Below are 14,733 nucleotides of genomic sequence, written 5' to 3'. Positions count from 1 at the left end.
TGGCCTGTGAGAAGCTGATGAAGGGTAGTGTTGCTTTTGAACATTTTGAGATTTCTCACTTTTCTACTGGACCTGCCCACAACATATTTTAATAACCTGTGTTCAGGTTCCTCTGGGTTCAGAGCCAGTGTTCACTGCCTTTGGCCTGTTTGTATTGTACATTGCCTTCTTTCATATCTGGGCCAGGAAGTTCTGAGGGCACTTGGTATATGTATGTTGCCTGTATTTCTCTGTCTGTGTAAACTTCAGCTCTTGAGCGTACCAGGACATACGTCATTCTGTGGGGGAATTAAATTACTTCATTCATTTATCCATCCATGTCTGTGTTAATGTATGTAGTACCAGGGATCAAGGTCAGGATCATGCCAGGCAAGAGGTCGAACCGTGAGCTGAAGCCCAGCTCCAGATACTCTTAAATCTTAGACAAATACCGCACAAAAGGTCAGTGTTTGTTGTTACTTGAAAATTATATGAAAGGGACAATTCCATCTCAGTTTTTAATTAAATGCTAAGATATATTGCAAAGAGTGTGCAAGGCAAACGCGTAATGCTTCACATGTGTTTTTAGAATGCTCGTGTACTCACAGAAATTGAGGAAGCCATAATGAGAGTGTTATTCCGTTGCCAAAGGCCAAGCTATTAATTAATGGCTTTACCAATAGCCCTTGTTAAAGAGAACTCAACTCATAAGCTTTAATGCGAAAAGATAAAATTGGAGAACTGGGGATACAGTTCTGTGGTGTGACAATTGCCTAGAAAGCTCAAGGCCCTGGGTTCTTAGAAGCAATATAAGATCCAAGGAAAGTTTCAAGTGAAGATTGTGCCAACCTCAGTTCCCAGGGGAATTGTGACTTGGTCAGAAAATATTCTTGTTGTCGGGTAGGCTTTCCCTCGGGACTTGAACATCATACTCTTCATAGGCACACCTCAGTCATTGCTCATCGGGAAATTAAGTCATAGGTCTTTGTCCACTGAGACCACTCTAACCTAAGAAGGGTGAATGGGACATGATCTGATGAGAGTGTCACTTCTCAGACTTATTAATCAACTGAGTATCCTGGTAAAATGCAGCTTCCGGTTCTGCAGGTGCGGTGTGGGCCTGAGGTTCTACGTTTCTAATCCAGTACTCAACAGGTGCAGTTCTCTGAGCTATGGGCAGATGACAGTCAACTGTAGAACAAAGATTAATCAAACCTGCCCTCCCCATTTATTCTCCATCCTAAGATTTGTTCTGCCCATGCTGTATCATTTCCTAAGGCTTAGAGTTTCTAGTTTAGGTTAGAAAATATCTTTTTCTCACCGGTGACCGCTACTTAAAACACAATAGTAGCCAAGCAGTGGTTGCACACACCTTTAATTCCAGCACTCAGGAGGCAGAGGAAGGTAGATCCCTGAATTCAAGGCCAGCCTGGTATACAGAGTGAATTCTAGGACAGCCATAGCTACAGAGAGAACCGTGCCTCCAAAAAAAAAAAGAAGAAGAAAGAAAAGAAAGAAAGAAAGCAGCCAAATATGGTGATGTAGATATCGATAATCCCAGGTTTCAGAAAGCTGTGAATTGTGATGTAGTGAGGCCATGTATCAAAAAAGAAAAGAAAAAAAAAAGTAAAGTGTCAATTCTACCATGGGACAGTAGAGGGAAGGTGTACCTAGCGTACAAGGAACTCTACAGGGTTGGTCCATACATACTCAGCCTCACTATATAGTACTTAAAGGATTTGCAGATCCAGTGGCTGAATGACAGGTGCTACTGTGAGCGCTTCCCTTGTGTTGGAAAGTGACAGTGTCTTTCTGTTCTGCCTTAGCAACAGGAACAAGATCCTACCAACCTGTACATTTCTAACCTGCCACTGTCCATGGATGAACAAGAACTTGAAAATATGCTCAAACCCTTTGGACAAGTTATTTCTACAAGGGTCCTGCGTGATTCCAGTGGTACCAGCCGTGGTGTTGGCTTTGCCAGGTGAGTGGGCTGCTCTCCTCTTTATTAACTGAAGTAGGTCTGCTACATCTCTCTAGTAAGAGAAGAAGAAGAAGAAAAAAAAAAAAAAGGACTGGAAAGAGAATGCGTGAGACAAGGTCATAGGAGCCTGCTGTACTGTGGACTTAAATTGCATGTGACTTCACATGCAAGCTTTTTCTGAATCTTGGAACGTTTTGGACTCGCCAAACCAAGTACACTAAGCACCTGATGGCTTGTTGCTGGAACTGTCACAAGAACTGTGGCCCTGGACACAGGGTCCTGACAGTTTGATTCATTACTTCGGGATGCCTATAACTTCTCACAAATGAGCAGTCTCCTTAGGTTCATAGACACATCAGTGTCTTTCGCTCAGATAGAAATTTGATTCGTTATAACTATTTAGTTAGGCTTCTAAGATAAGTATTCTAACACTCAGGAAAGGAAAGCAGGTATATCATCTAACTTAGCAGTTGTTAACAGTTTATAATTTTTCAGGTTTGTATTTTCTTAGTGATCATTCTAGGTATAACTGAAGCAGCCCCACCCCCTCCTATCTTCCTCTTCCTAGAAAGAATACTTTAGTGGCTAAGTTGATTTCTAGAGAACTAAATTAAACAGAATGAGCTTTGATTTGTGGCAGATTTATAATCCTAAAGCCCCTACACAAAAGCTGATTTTACAGTGAATTATTTAAGAGGTTTTTAGCAGTGGGCACTGACAGATAATATCAGCAGGCATTAAATTATTAGCTGATTATTAGAGGGGAAAATGCTGACATTTACTTAACTCTACAAATTACAGCCACATCTTAATGCAAAACTGTGATTTCAGCAAAGCATTTATTAGTAAGGGACCTTATTGTCACCTCGCCATTATGTCACAAAGGCAAGGGCTACAACAAGGTTCTGTTGGCTTTTAGTCACTTATCTATTGGGCCAGACACAGCCTGGAGGAAAACTCAAATACCTGTCCAGCAATATTAGTAGCACATACCCACTTCTTCACTGGTGAAGAGGCACCAGTCAAGACGTTTGGAGGCCCAGCCTTGACATCCTTCCGAGGTACTCTTCTGAATAAATGTAACACCCTCACAGAGTCCAGTGGAACTGTGCTGGTTTTGTTTTTGGTTTTTTTAACCCCGTTAGCTGCCAGTTAAAACTAAGGTATGGCTGAGTGGGCCAGAGTATGGTGCATTTTGAGTAGTGATAGGATGTTTCCTTTGAAGAAAAGCAAGAAGCACTTCTCAAATGCTTTTAGTCACATGAGGCTTTAGCCCTTAAGTCCTTCTTCAAAGTCAAGATAACAAAATACATAACTAAGTTTACTAATTTAATTTTAAACCTGGAGTGAAAGTTAAAAACATACAGGGTGCATCCTCTTTGCCAGCCATTACTACTACTCTTCAACCCTGTCATTTTGTGAGTTCGTAAAGGAAAGGCCACCTTTAAAACAAAATTTCTAACTCATTTTTTTAGTGCAGATCATGATAGTATTATGAATTGCTTTTTAAATTTCTAGCAATTAGAAAATCATAATCTGGTGTGACCGTGATGAAACACTCTGCGTAGAATTTATTCTGTCTTTTATGATTCGGGGTGACTCTGCAATCAGTTGTTTTACTGTAGAAATGCCAAAGCAACAGCTAAAGAAAGAATAATCCCTTCTCTTATCTCATCCGTGGTTTTCTGCTAGTTTCATTTACATCCTAAACCTAAAGCCATAGTTATAAAGGTCTCTCTGTGCTGTGCGTGTACAATCTGTGAATGTCTTGTCTTTATATGACTAGGATGGAATCAACGGAAAAATGCGAAGCTGTAATTGGTCATTTTAATGGAAAATTCATCAAGACCCCACCAGGAGTTTCTGGTATGTTGTTTACCCACAGTTTTATCAATCCTTGTTCTATATAGCATCTGTGTAACTTTAGCACATAATGGCTCATAAGACCAAAATCCTCACTTTACTCTTGAAAAACCTACTTGTTTGTACTGGCAAATAAGATTGTCACATTTTCTGACCAGGAAGAGGTTGAGTGTTACCTGGAGCACTAAAGAACTGACTTGCAAAGCATTACAGAATCAACTCTATTGACCACAGCCGTCTTTTATCCCACCTCGCCACCATCCTCTGTGGCTTCCCATGGCTGGGCACACCAGTGAGAGCCCAGCATCTTAGTCTTCAGAATGGCTGGATCTCAGCTCCTATGGCTCTTGTGTATACCCTGCTTCAGTCACTTCCCTGCGTCATCTGTCTTTGTTGTCATTAATCGGACCACCACACCTCATGAGCATTTTATGCCAGGATAACAACCACACTTCTGGTCTGAAATAGAAGGGACTCTGGTTGCTGAGAATTGACTTCTGTCTTTGTCGGGGTTTGTATTCCTGCACAAAACATCATGACCAAGAAGCAAGTTGGGGAGGAAAGGGTTTATTTGGCTTCCATTTCTTTGCTGTTCATTACGAAAGGAAGTCAGGACTGGAACTCACACACAGTAGGAACCTGGAGGCAGGAGCTGATGCAGAGGCCATGGAGAGACTCTCTTTACTAAATTGCTTCCCCTGGCTTGCTCAGCTTGCTTTCTTAGAGAACCCAGGACTACTAGCCCAGGGAGGGCACCACCTACAATAGGCCGAGCCGTCCCCCCACCCACCTTGATCCCAAATTGAGAAAACCCCTTATAGGTGGATCTCATGGAGGCATTTTCTCAAGGGAGGCTCCTTTCTCTGTGATAACTTCAGCTTGTGCCAAGTTGACACACAAAACCAGCCAGTACAACAACAACAACAACTACTACTACTACTACTACTATTTCTTCTTCTCCTCTTCTTTCCTCCTCCTTCCTCCTCTTTCCTCCTCCTTCCTCCTCCTGTTTCTCCTTCTTCCTCCTCCTTCCTCTTCCTCCTTTTTTTTTTTTTTTTTTTACAGAAAAGCTGGACTCAGGTGAGAGTCTGCACCTAATGGCCTGGCACCTACACAACTTCATAATCTGTTTCTGTCTATATAAAATCTGGGGTATGTTTATACTATCTTTTCTTTAGTGGCACTCATTATTGCCTGCATCCACTTCCACATCAGTTAACTTAAGTTAAGTCCCCCAGATGTGCTCATACATGTGCCCTGGGACTTTGTCCCAGGAGATTGTAGGTTGTGTCAAGGTAACAAAACTTATCACAATTAAAAACAAAACGTTGTGACTATTGCTATAATAGAAGGGTTTTTTTTTTTTATCACAGAATTTAGTGAGTAGCAGTGTAAACTACTTTCTGCCAAGATATTTTCCAGAAGATGACATCCATTTGTGTTTGAAATCATCTTGGTCTTTTGTGATCTCAAAGTGAAGTAGGGCTACCTTCTTTCCATCAGTCCTCAGTCCTCTCCAGTGTGGGATCTTCTACCATGTAGCTTAAATTTGAGCAAGCATACTGTTTGCTAGGGCGACTTTAACACAATAGCCAAACAGTAGATTAAGACTCAAAATGCTGGGGGGCCAGATGGTCAAGCTGCAGGAGTACAAAGTCGGTTCCAGCGAGCACTGGGAGGGAAGGGTCTGCTCTAGGCATCTCCTTAGTTGGCAGTTGGTCATCCTCTTCCCATGTCTCTTCACTTCAACTTCCCTCTGTGTCCTTTCATTAATGAGAGTGCCAACTGGGATGGTTAATGGCCCATTCTAGTGATGTCTTCTTTGCTTCGAACCTGTCTATAGGTTCCTGTCTATAATGGGTCACATTATGGGGTTCTGGGAGTTAGGGCTTTTCATGTCTTTCTGAAAGGGAGGGAGAGAAGGAGGGAAACATAGGTCACTTGTTCACGACTGACATCTTCTGTCCCACATCACCATTGACTTGGCCACTGCCTCTGCCCCCGTGAGTTTGCTGTTTTTATATCACATTTCTGACAAACCCTTCTGATAGATTTTACACAATCTTGAGCTTCCAAAAGTCCATGTATCTTGTCTGTCATACATCTCTTCTTAGCTTTCTATTATCAGCTTCCATAGGCCCACCGTCTCCAAAACTAGACTCCTTGCCCTCGTTGTTGTTCTTGCCTTCTTTACCTCAGTAGAATCAGACACCAAAGTCAGAAACCCAGCACTGGATTTGCCTGGCCACCTCTGTCCTTCCTCTCCCCCATTCAGATTATCACTGAAATCCCTGATTTCTCTTCCTAAGTATCTGCCCCTTCCCTTCATGCCTGCTGTCACTGCCCGGTGTGCCTCTTTTCTCTCATTAAAGAAGCCTGCCATTGGCTTGTCCTGTCTGGCTTAACCTCCCTCACTTTGCTTCCTAAATATACAGAGAACTTTAGACAAAATTCACACTTCTGTTCACTCGAAAAAACCTAGGGTTCCCAGAATGACACTGAAGGCCGTGGCAACTAGAGCCCTTGTCCCTTAATGTTGCCCCTCCATTTCTCCCTTTTGCCCTGTGTCCTCAGTAATGAATCACAGGTAGAACCCCTAATATATGCCATTTCTACCTGCGTTCTCTCTCGCGGTTCCTATACTTGATCTTGTTGCTTCCCATTGAAATAGAAGTGCTCTTCTTTCCTTCCTAGACTCTTGAGAGCCTGTCTCCTCCCTTTGGGACCTACTCTGATCCAGCTGGGTTACACTCTGCCTGGGGAACCCCCAAAGGATTCACACTACCATTCTAACACTGATTATGTTCATATGTGTCAGTCCCACTGTTACAGGAAGCTCCTAGAAACCCTTTTCTCTTTATGTTGGTGCCTTGCAGTGAGCTATACTAAGTAACAGCCAGTGTTCATTAGCTTTGAATAAATTTTGCTTCGTCATAGCAACAAGGCAACACTGGCACCTTATGGGGTAGAATGTGGGGAAAGACTGACGTCCTGCCTTCTGGTTTGAGGTTAGTTCCCAACATGCTCCATGCCAGCAGGCGGTGTCTCAGAAACCACCTCACCTAGCTTGAAAGAGAGGCACTGGTGCTCTCAGCGTAGGGGAAGAGAGAGCTTCCTGCTGCTTTGTCACATCCTTCCCCCAACGTACTCTCAGACTTCTTGCTCAGCAGGCATAAGACGTCTGCTTTCTGTTTCTGGGTCTGGAGTTGCAAATCTGTGCCAGCCACTAAGTCCATCTCCTTACAGCATCACTGTCTGCCTCTTCATACCCATGTCCTGCAGATCGACTCTTGATTTTGTAGGAGTCTGGAGAGGGATCCTTTCATGGTGTTCCTCCAGCCCTCTGCTCACTGGTATCTTCAGTAGATGAGCTGCATCAGCAAGAACTAACCCAAATGCTCCTGTGGGGAGTAGTCAGGTCCTCGAGCTCACCCTGAACCACGGCAGTAAACAAACATAGAGGAATCCAGAAGAGGCGAGCATGCCATTTAGCCAAATGTATCTTTGCCCCCACAGTCTGTCCAGCACTTCTCATATGCAAAAAAAAAAAAGGTATTACAGTAGTAAGTAGAACCTGTGAATTAACTGGAGTAACATAAAAGATTGGCCAGGCCCCACCTCTAAATGCCATACACACGCCCTAGTTTGTTGCGTAGAACACAGCCAGAAAGCACTTCAGTATATTGAAGTTAGACTCGTTCCATCCTGGAGTCCCCGGATTGGACATCGCTCTTAGGCTGTTCATGGGTAACAGTGTTGGGTCTTTTTTCCCAGAGCTCCCGGGTTCCATCTTTAGATGGCTGATGAAGATGGTCAGAAAATCATCTTAATTTTCTAGACCCAGTTCCATTTCATTTCCTAAAGGAACTAATCTGTATGTCTGCATAGACCCTCAGGCCACACTTGGTCTTGCAACCTTAAATCCCGACAAGCACATCACTTTTAAAGCAAGGTGAACTGCACGTAGGCACACGTTTGGAACTTAAAAGCCAAGTCCTGCAAGGACAATGCCTTCAAAGAAACCCAGCCTAGTGGAAGAGCTTCCTTTAGTTCCCTGACTTGGTTGGTTAGTTTGTTTGTTTTTCCATCGACAACACTTGGATAACAGGAAAGAGTGTTTCCATTTCACTAGTAGAAGCCTGCCCTCTGAGTTTAGCACAGTGCCAGTCTGAGTACCCTCCTCACGCTCAGGACAGCAGCCACACACACCGCTTTCGTCCCTTCCAAGAACTGGTCTCCACCACCTTGTGACTTCTTTGAGTTCTTCTTCATGCAGTAGCAGCAGCAAGATTGGTTGAAAAGGAAAAGGATCCAGGACCATTGTATCAGCCTGAGATAAAATCTTCCAGCTCCTCTGTGAAGGAGACCTCAGACCTATCACAGACTGGGTGAACAGTTTCCTTTGTTCTTTAAAGGACTTTGTGGTTGTGTCCTTAAACTGTGTCCTTTGAAGTGGGTTTACAGACTGTTGGCCACACCCGGTCAAGGAAAACCCCCTGGTTTCCAAACCACTTGTGGATGATTGTCGGAGCCGGGCAACACTGCTGCTGTGGAGAATAGCTCCTTCCAAGTGATGCCAAGGGACAAACGAGTACAAGAGACTTGAGCTCCTGACTGTAGAGGCCTGGCCTTACAGCTGAGGCTTTGTTCCCATTCACTGCTTCTCGATACCTCATTTCCAAAACCTGTGCGCTAATCTGGGTTCAGGACTAGGCTGCAAGTTGTTCGTGGGCAGGAGCATTTGTTTCTTTACTTTTGTACCCGACCCTGTACTTTCAGGGCTCACTGAGTGCTTTCTCTGAGCATTTGTCATGTCGTGCTCATCCCAATACTCAGAGCCGCTCGGAGGCCTCTGACATACGAATGAGGTTGAACCGCCTCCAGGCTTAGTGTGAGACTTGGAAGCACAGTCTTGCAGTAAACCCAACCTTTCGCCAAAACAAGTCCCCAGCACACGTTGGAACCCATGAGGAATCTGAATAGTTTTCCGCTTCTCTGGACTTGGTACTTTCGTGCGCATACTGAGAGGAGCTTTGAATGCTAGCCAGTGTCTCAGGGACAGCTCTCTCTCCTCGTCTGGGGAGGGCTTGAGATTATCGATCAGATTGGAGGTGAGCAGGTTACGTTGAGTGTGCCTTCCTGAATGGTTAAATGCTATGTACGGGCTCCTTGCTAGGTAGACATAACATCTCATAAACACAGCCAGAGGATGGCTTATTTGATGATGCATTGTTTAGCTAGCATAAGCAGAATTACCCAGTATGGTTCCTGTCAGAGTACTTGGATTCTTGCATAGTTGGCAGTTTGCCTATGACACTGGAGCCAAGTTTCAGAAAAGAAAGGCACTTCAGCTAGAATCACATCCTGATAACGGCTTCTGTCCTGGTGTGCTAGAGTCCTCAAAGGATCTGCTGGTCCTGAGTCATTGACAGAACCAGTTAGTATCCAAGTCACGAACAATCTCCCCAGTGAAAAGGGAAACTAATAGAAACGTAGTAAAGCCCCCAAAGGTAAGTTTTAGAACTAAAAGGAGCAGTGTAGTCATCTTAGCTGTAACACGTGTACTCTAGCTTCTAGAAGGCTAAACGGAGGAGATCCAAATGGGCATGGTGGTGCATGCCTTTGAGGCAGAGGCAGGTGGAGCTCTATGCGTTCGAAACCACTGGAGCCTACAGGGTAAGTTTCAGGCCCTGTCTCTAAAAAAGAGTAAAAGTCATGTTTGAATATTTACGTTACCCATCATCCTGCCACCTTGTAAAGTGACATCGGGATTCCCCATGCCAGCTGTGCCCACCCTGGCTGGGGCTGTGACATAGAACAGAACATGTTCCTAGTTCTGCAAAAAATCTGAGGCATCCATCATAACTTAGATATAGGAGCATTATTGTTAAATACTGTCTTCTGTTTTCTAAGTGCTTTTTTTAACACACAGTTTCTTGTGTACTGCTGCCATATTTTCGGGAGACTTTTTTTTCTTACAGCATCTTTAAATTGCTTATACATCCTTCCCCACCCGTTTTCCCTTGAAAATGCCGTGGTGTTGTCCTTTGGATTTGCCTTGGTTTTGAGTGCTTGAAGGTTTAAACTAGGTCAGATTTTCCTAGGAAGTCCTGGGGTAAAAGAACCTTGGTGAATTCCACAGAGTTTTTTCAACATTTAATACCGAGTGATAAAAACCCTCGTGGAGGAAGACTGCAGTAGTGGCTTTCTACCTAAGGGAGTGTTGGAAACAGCCTGGGAAATTTCACTTGTGTAGAGCTGATGACCAAAGTGGGAACTACGCCCCAGGCACAGACATTGATCACGGTCCGAATTCAGGAAATTACCTCGAAATGTTCTTTTACTGTCTTCCTAAGAGCGGGCATGTTGTCAGGAAAGAGTATTCTTAATGGCATTTGCTGGAAAACTCTTGGAGCTCTGAATACCCCTTCCACCTTGCCACCTTACACTCCTCCCCAAGGACAATAGTGTGTCTGGTACCGCAAGCCGCAACATGTCCACCCACCACTCTGAACGTCTGCAGGACATTGAATGAGTCCATGTATGTGAAGGAAGAGTGGCTTTGCGGATGATGCATTTTCTGTGACTGAGGTGGGCGTTTCACATGCATGGACAGCCACCATTGTTTACATTATGCCGGCTGGTGTCACCTGGCCGTGCCTCACACAGCAGGTTCATGTCGGGTTGGAGTGAGCTGTGGGTTGACTGCACTGGGTGCAGCCAGTGGCCGGCCTGTTCTCATCTGCTCCTGTGTCCTCCCATTCATCCGTTTGGATCTGCATCCGCCAAGACCACCTCTACCTGCACTTCACAGCTCTGTACATAGTGATATCACTAGGGCCTTGTCCAATACCAGGAGACAGAAGGGGTTGAGATGAGGGAACTCTTCAAAGAATTTCATTGCCTATTTAAACACGTATTTTTCTTAGATGTACTTAGTGTAATCAGAACATCTTGACACCTCTGGGACAAAATATACCAAGTCCTTCATATCTCGGACTCTACATACATCAGTTTAACAGAACACAGATGGAAAATACTCAGGAAAATTTTTTCACATGGTCATTAGTCCCTAAACAGTATAGTGTAACTGTTAAGTCGCATTTATATCATTGTAGGAGTCAATTAATCCAAAGCTGTGTGCAGGAGGGCATGGAAAGGCTCTCTGCAGACCCAGTATCATGTAAGAGACTTGAGTATGCTCTGTGTAACTGCAGTGTGTCCTGGACCCAGCCCCGGTGGGCGTCACAGAGTAAGCATACCTCGAGGAATGCTCTGGTAGCATTAGAACGCTGTGACTGTTCTTCCTCTCCCTCCCAGTACTCTAGGTGCTTTTGAGGAATTGCTGTCACTCTGGGATGATTGGGGATGGTTCCTAGAGCAAGGACTTCCCTGTGAGACCTCGATTCACTGTGACATATACCTGTGGGAGACACTGTAGAGGAGGGGGGTTTTACATTGACTCACTTGGAGAGGTTTCCGTCCATTGTGTTTAACCTGTAAGAGGATAGACTCATCGTGGTGCTGAGGCTTGGTGAAGGGAAACTGTTCACCTTGTACTAGCCAGGAACCAGAGAGGAGAGGCAGGAGTAGGTTAGGGATAAGGAATACCTTTGCTAGACACACTTCCATCGTCTGTTCTCCAGCTAATCCCACCGCCTCGTTACCAAGTCCCAGTGACACCATCAGATCAATCCACTGATAGTCAGCACCCTCATTAGCCAGTCATTGCCTAAAAGTCCACCTGAGAACACGGCTGCACCGGGAACTGAGCCCTGGACACACAAGCATCAGTGAGACACTCTTGAGACGCACACCAAGCTGCCCTCAGACCCAGGTGCAGAAGTACACCCTATAATAAGGGGAGGTCAGTTTTTGAATGTAACAAAGGTGCTGGTGAGATGGCTTAGCAGGTAAAGGCACTTGCCACCAATGCTAATCTGAGTTCAATCCCGGGAACCCACATGGTGGAAGGAGAGAACCAAGTCCACACTACCCACTGTCCGCCACACACATCACATGCACACACAAATCAATGCTACAACTACCTACATGGCTGTGCGTTCTTTCACACGTGCTTGGTGCCAAACTCTGCCTGGGAGTTTGCAAACTAGTTTGAGCTAGTTTGCAGGGGTGCTGTCCCAAACTGAGCACAGCCCACCCACATCATCCCTGCAAACCAAAGCCTTTCTGCCTCTAAAGAACAATGCATGGAAAAATCATGTTAAAGCCCATGTATCTCAGGTAGAATGTATGGGCATTACTACAACAGCCTTCTAGAAGACTTTTGCCAGTAAATATACTCAGACCCCAGCTTGAACAGGTCCTTATTCTAGAAGCCCATTAAATCTCTCATTATCAAATCCTGTGACAGCAGGCAGTCCACACAAACTTCTGAGCCACCAGTCTCCTGAGAAATTACCTTAATTCACAAGTGAGAAAAGCAGTAACTTACAAAGCCTGAAAACCCCACTGTCACAGTCCTAGTGGCAATAGATGATACTCACCAAACTGTTTTAAGTACTGTGTTAATTAGAACCACCCCTGAAAGAAGGTAGTATGGCTTTCATTCCACAGATTGACACCAGAGACATCAGATGGCTTGCAGGACTTAGCTAGTGTGTTTCAAACCTTAGCGGACTAACCTAGACCTAGTGTCCAAACCACTGTACAGAAAACCACCAGTATAGTGCTGTTGGTTACACTGCAGAAGCTGTATGTCATCCATTTTCAGATAAAATTCTGTGTGGCTGGCCACTAAACAGATAGGTCTATGGTAAGGTAGGGAAGTCCCACAATATGAAGGGGAGATGGGGACAGACTTACCATTGCCAATTGTAAAAATGAGCATATCTGCATAGACTGAGGAAAAATGCAGACACAGAAGAGTAAAGTTTCTGCTGGGTGGGTGTCCTTCCAGCTCTCTGTCTTACAAGACTCCTCTCTTAGAGATCTAGAACCTGTGGTGGGTTGGGAACTGAGGTAAGAAAGAATTCCAGTTAAGAATTGAAAACACAACAGGAAAGAGACTAGCGAGAGTAAGTTGCCAGTATAACTCACCTTACACTGTTTAAGAGACAAACGCAGGTGGGGCTGTCAGATCCTACCGCAGCAGCCCCGGGGAAAAAAACCATCCAGAGGGAGACGCCACAGCTGTGTCGCTTAGTTGGCTAGAAGCAGGGCACAGCAGGAGACAGTGTGCGTGGGAGTGATGGGCAATCAATCAGTAATGGACGCTCAGGATGAATGTTTTAGAAGCACGGCCCAGGCAGTTCCTGGTGGATTCTTAGTTGAGGTATATTTTTAACTTGTAATAGCCACATTCTTTTATTCTTAATAGGAAGTCATTAAACACTTTATATACGCACGGCTGGATGTAACGCTTTTTGTGTGGTCCCACATTCATAAGGAATGCCAAGAGTGTCCATCACATTTGAATAGCCTCTTCCTTATTGTCTCATCTCACAAGCCAGTGTGGCTGAGGTCTTGGAATTGTTCTGAACCCTACCGGTCTTTCTAGGGAAAACCTACACAGAGATTCTGCTTTTGCATATGAAGCATCTTTCCCTGTGTTCATTTTATGTCTTGGAATTAACTGTGAGCATGTAGACGCTAGAAATGCAGTCAACAGCCTTGGGTCTGTTTGAGCACGTGCATACCACATGCCCGCAACCCAGACGTGTAGTATGTTGTCTTCGGCAGCGTGGTAGAGAAGGTCTTTGGGAAAATGCTTCTCCCTTTCCCCGTGTTTCTCTCCAGATTTTCTGGCTAGGGTTATTGTGATGTGACATCATGACCAAAAGCGGCTTGGAGAATACAGGCTTGATTTCCTCTTACAACTCTCTGGTCACACTGTGTCACTGAAGGAAGTCAGGCAGGAACTGCAGCAGAGGTCACAGAGGCGGGTGCTCCTTACCTGGCTTGCTCAGCCTGCTTTCCTTACAGCATCCAAGACAGCAGGCCCAGGGGTGGCACTATCCCTCCTCTCCCATGAACTGGCCCCTCCCCCGCCAGTCATCAATCAAAATACTCATTGGCTTGCCGTCAGGCCAATCTGATGGAAGAGTTTTCTCAATCACATCCCCTCTTAAGTGACTCCAGCTTGTCAGGTTGACAAAAACCTAATTGTGAGCACTAGACTTTGCTCAGTGTTATCTGTAAAAGCTCCAACAGCGGGTCTACACAGTTTTCCACATCAGAAGCTGCTCCGGTCGTTTTCTCATACCTCACCGCGTGCAGCAGTGCTTGGACAGCATATCGAATAACTTCCACACAAGCAACACCGTGATTACACCTTTAGGTCAAGACAAGTATTTTTAGAACCTCCTCCATTCTCAGCCGTGTTCTTACAGCAGAGTGGAAGCGATCTAGTAACTTCCTCTCAATACAGATGATGACCAGGTGACACGGCCGTCTCCGAGGTAGCAGCCATGTGGAGTCAGCTGTTCTCTGAGTTCTGAGAGCACACAGGAGACATGTAGAGCTGCTCTAAAGCAGCACAGTAGAATGTCGATGGTCTCTTCTAAAACCAGGGGTCAGATTTTCTGAGGGAAAAGTCCAGATTTTTTTTTCCTTCACCATGTATAGATTTAACAAAAGAAAATAAAGAAAAAAATTAAAGGCAGTTAATGCAGCTGAAATAGATGGGGAAAGTTCCTATAGTAAAAATGGTGCCTGTAGCCGCTGGGAACTAACTTCCATTTCTCTCTCCACTAGGGTCAGCTCACTGTGTTAGGGCATTTTTTAAAAGTAGCCATTATCAGAAAAGCTGACCGTGGTGGCTGAGTATACTGGTTTTCCAGACTAGGTGAACTTACCAAGGGCAGTTTACCATTTGCAATACGATGGCTAAGGTCAAATGCTGGATAACTAGAAGAGTAGGGGATTTAGAAGGAGTGGGCTGTCCA

The 14,733-nt window shown here is 44.8% G+C and overlaps 1 protein-coding gene across 36 annotated transcripts in view; it reads left to right on the top strand.

The window, feature by feature from the left end:
- Rbms1 (RNA binding motif, single stranded interacting protein 1) overlaps positions 1-14,733 on the top strand; it is a 224,219-nt gene that overhangs the window by 191,117 nt on the left and 18,369 nt on the right. For 34 of the 36 annotated variants that reach the window (XM_087653103.1, XM_087653097.1, XM_087653091.1 and 31 more), the window contains 2 exon segments: positions 1,806-1,963; positions 3,750-3,829. In XM_087653103.1, coding sequence (XP_087509229.1) covers positions 1,806-1,963; positions 3,750-3,829 — 238 coding nt within the window. 36 annotated transcript variants of the gene reach the window in all.

Source organism: Rattus norvegicus, chromosome 3 (assembly GCF_021556685.1).
Source record: "Rattus norvegicus strain SHRSP/BbbUtx chromosome 3, alternate assembly SHRSP_T2T, whole genome shotgun sequence".
In the NCBI taxonomy this organism is placed as follows: domain Eukaryota; kingdom Metazoa; phylum Chordata; class Mammalia; order Rodentia; family Muridae; genus Rattus; species Rattus norvegicus.
The sequence above is the reverse complement of the archived record's forward strand: the minus strand, read 5'-3'. Positions and strand labels throughout refer to the sequence as shown.